General features: G+C 75.6%; 1 protein-coding gene across 1 annotated transcript in view; it reads left to right on the forward strand.

Annotated features, from left to right (window-relative positions):
* Positions 1 to 18: 18 nt before the first annotated feature.
* The window catches only part of NPEPPS (aminopeptidase puromycin sensitive), a 76,969-nt gene continuing 76,507 nt past the window's right edge, over positions 19 to 480 (forward strand). Inside the window, exon 1 of the mRNA XM_004684274.1 lies at positions 19 to 452. Within this exon, the coding sequence (XP_004684331.1) occupies positions 189 to 452 (264 nt within the window). The 5' untranslated portion in view covers positions 19 to 188. The remainder of the gene's footprint in view (positions 453 to 480) is intronic.

Genomic DNA, 480 nt, shown 5'->3' on the forward strand with positions numbered 1-480 from the left:
CGCGGAGCGCTCCCCTGCCGGCCCTCCTCCCCTGCCCTCCCCTCCGCCCCCTTCCCCGTAGGCAGCCAGCCCGCCAGCCCGCGCGCCCGCACTGCCTTCCTCCCGGCCCCTGGCGCTCAGGCTGGGTCTCTCCCCCGCCCCCCAGGCTCCCCGGTCGCTCTCGTCAGGCGGTCGCCCGCGCTCGGTGGATGTGGCTGGCAGCCGCCGCCCCCTCCCTCGCTCGCCGCCTGCTCTTCCTCGGCCCTCCGCCTCCTCCCCTCCTCCTTCTCCTCCTCAGCCGCTCCTCTCGCCGCCGCTGCCGCCGCCTCCACAGCCTGGGCCTCGCCGCGATGCCGGAGAAGAGGCCCTTCGAGCGGCTGCCCGCCGATGTCTCCCCCATCAACTACAGCCTTTGCCTCAAGCCCGACTTGCTGGACTTCACCTTCGAGGGCAAGCTGGAGGCCGCCGCCCAGGTACGGCGACCCTCGGGCGCCGGGGGCG

This window comes from Condylura cristata, unplaced genomic scaffold (assembly GCF_000260355.1).
Source record: "Condylura cristata isolate star-nosed mole 26May11 unplaced genomic scaffold, ConCri1.0 scaffold00017, whole genome shotgun sequence".
Taxonomy (NCBI): domain Eukaryota; kingdom Metazoa; phylum Chordata; class Mammalia; order Eulipotyphla; family Talpidae; genus Condylura; species Condylura cristata.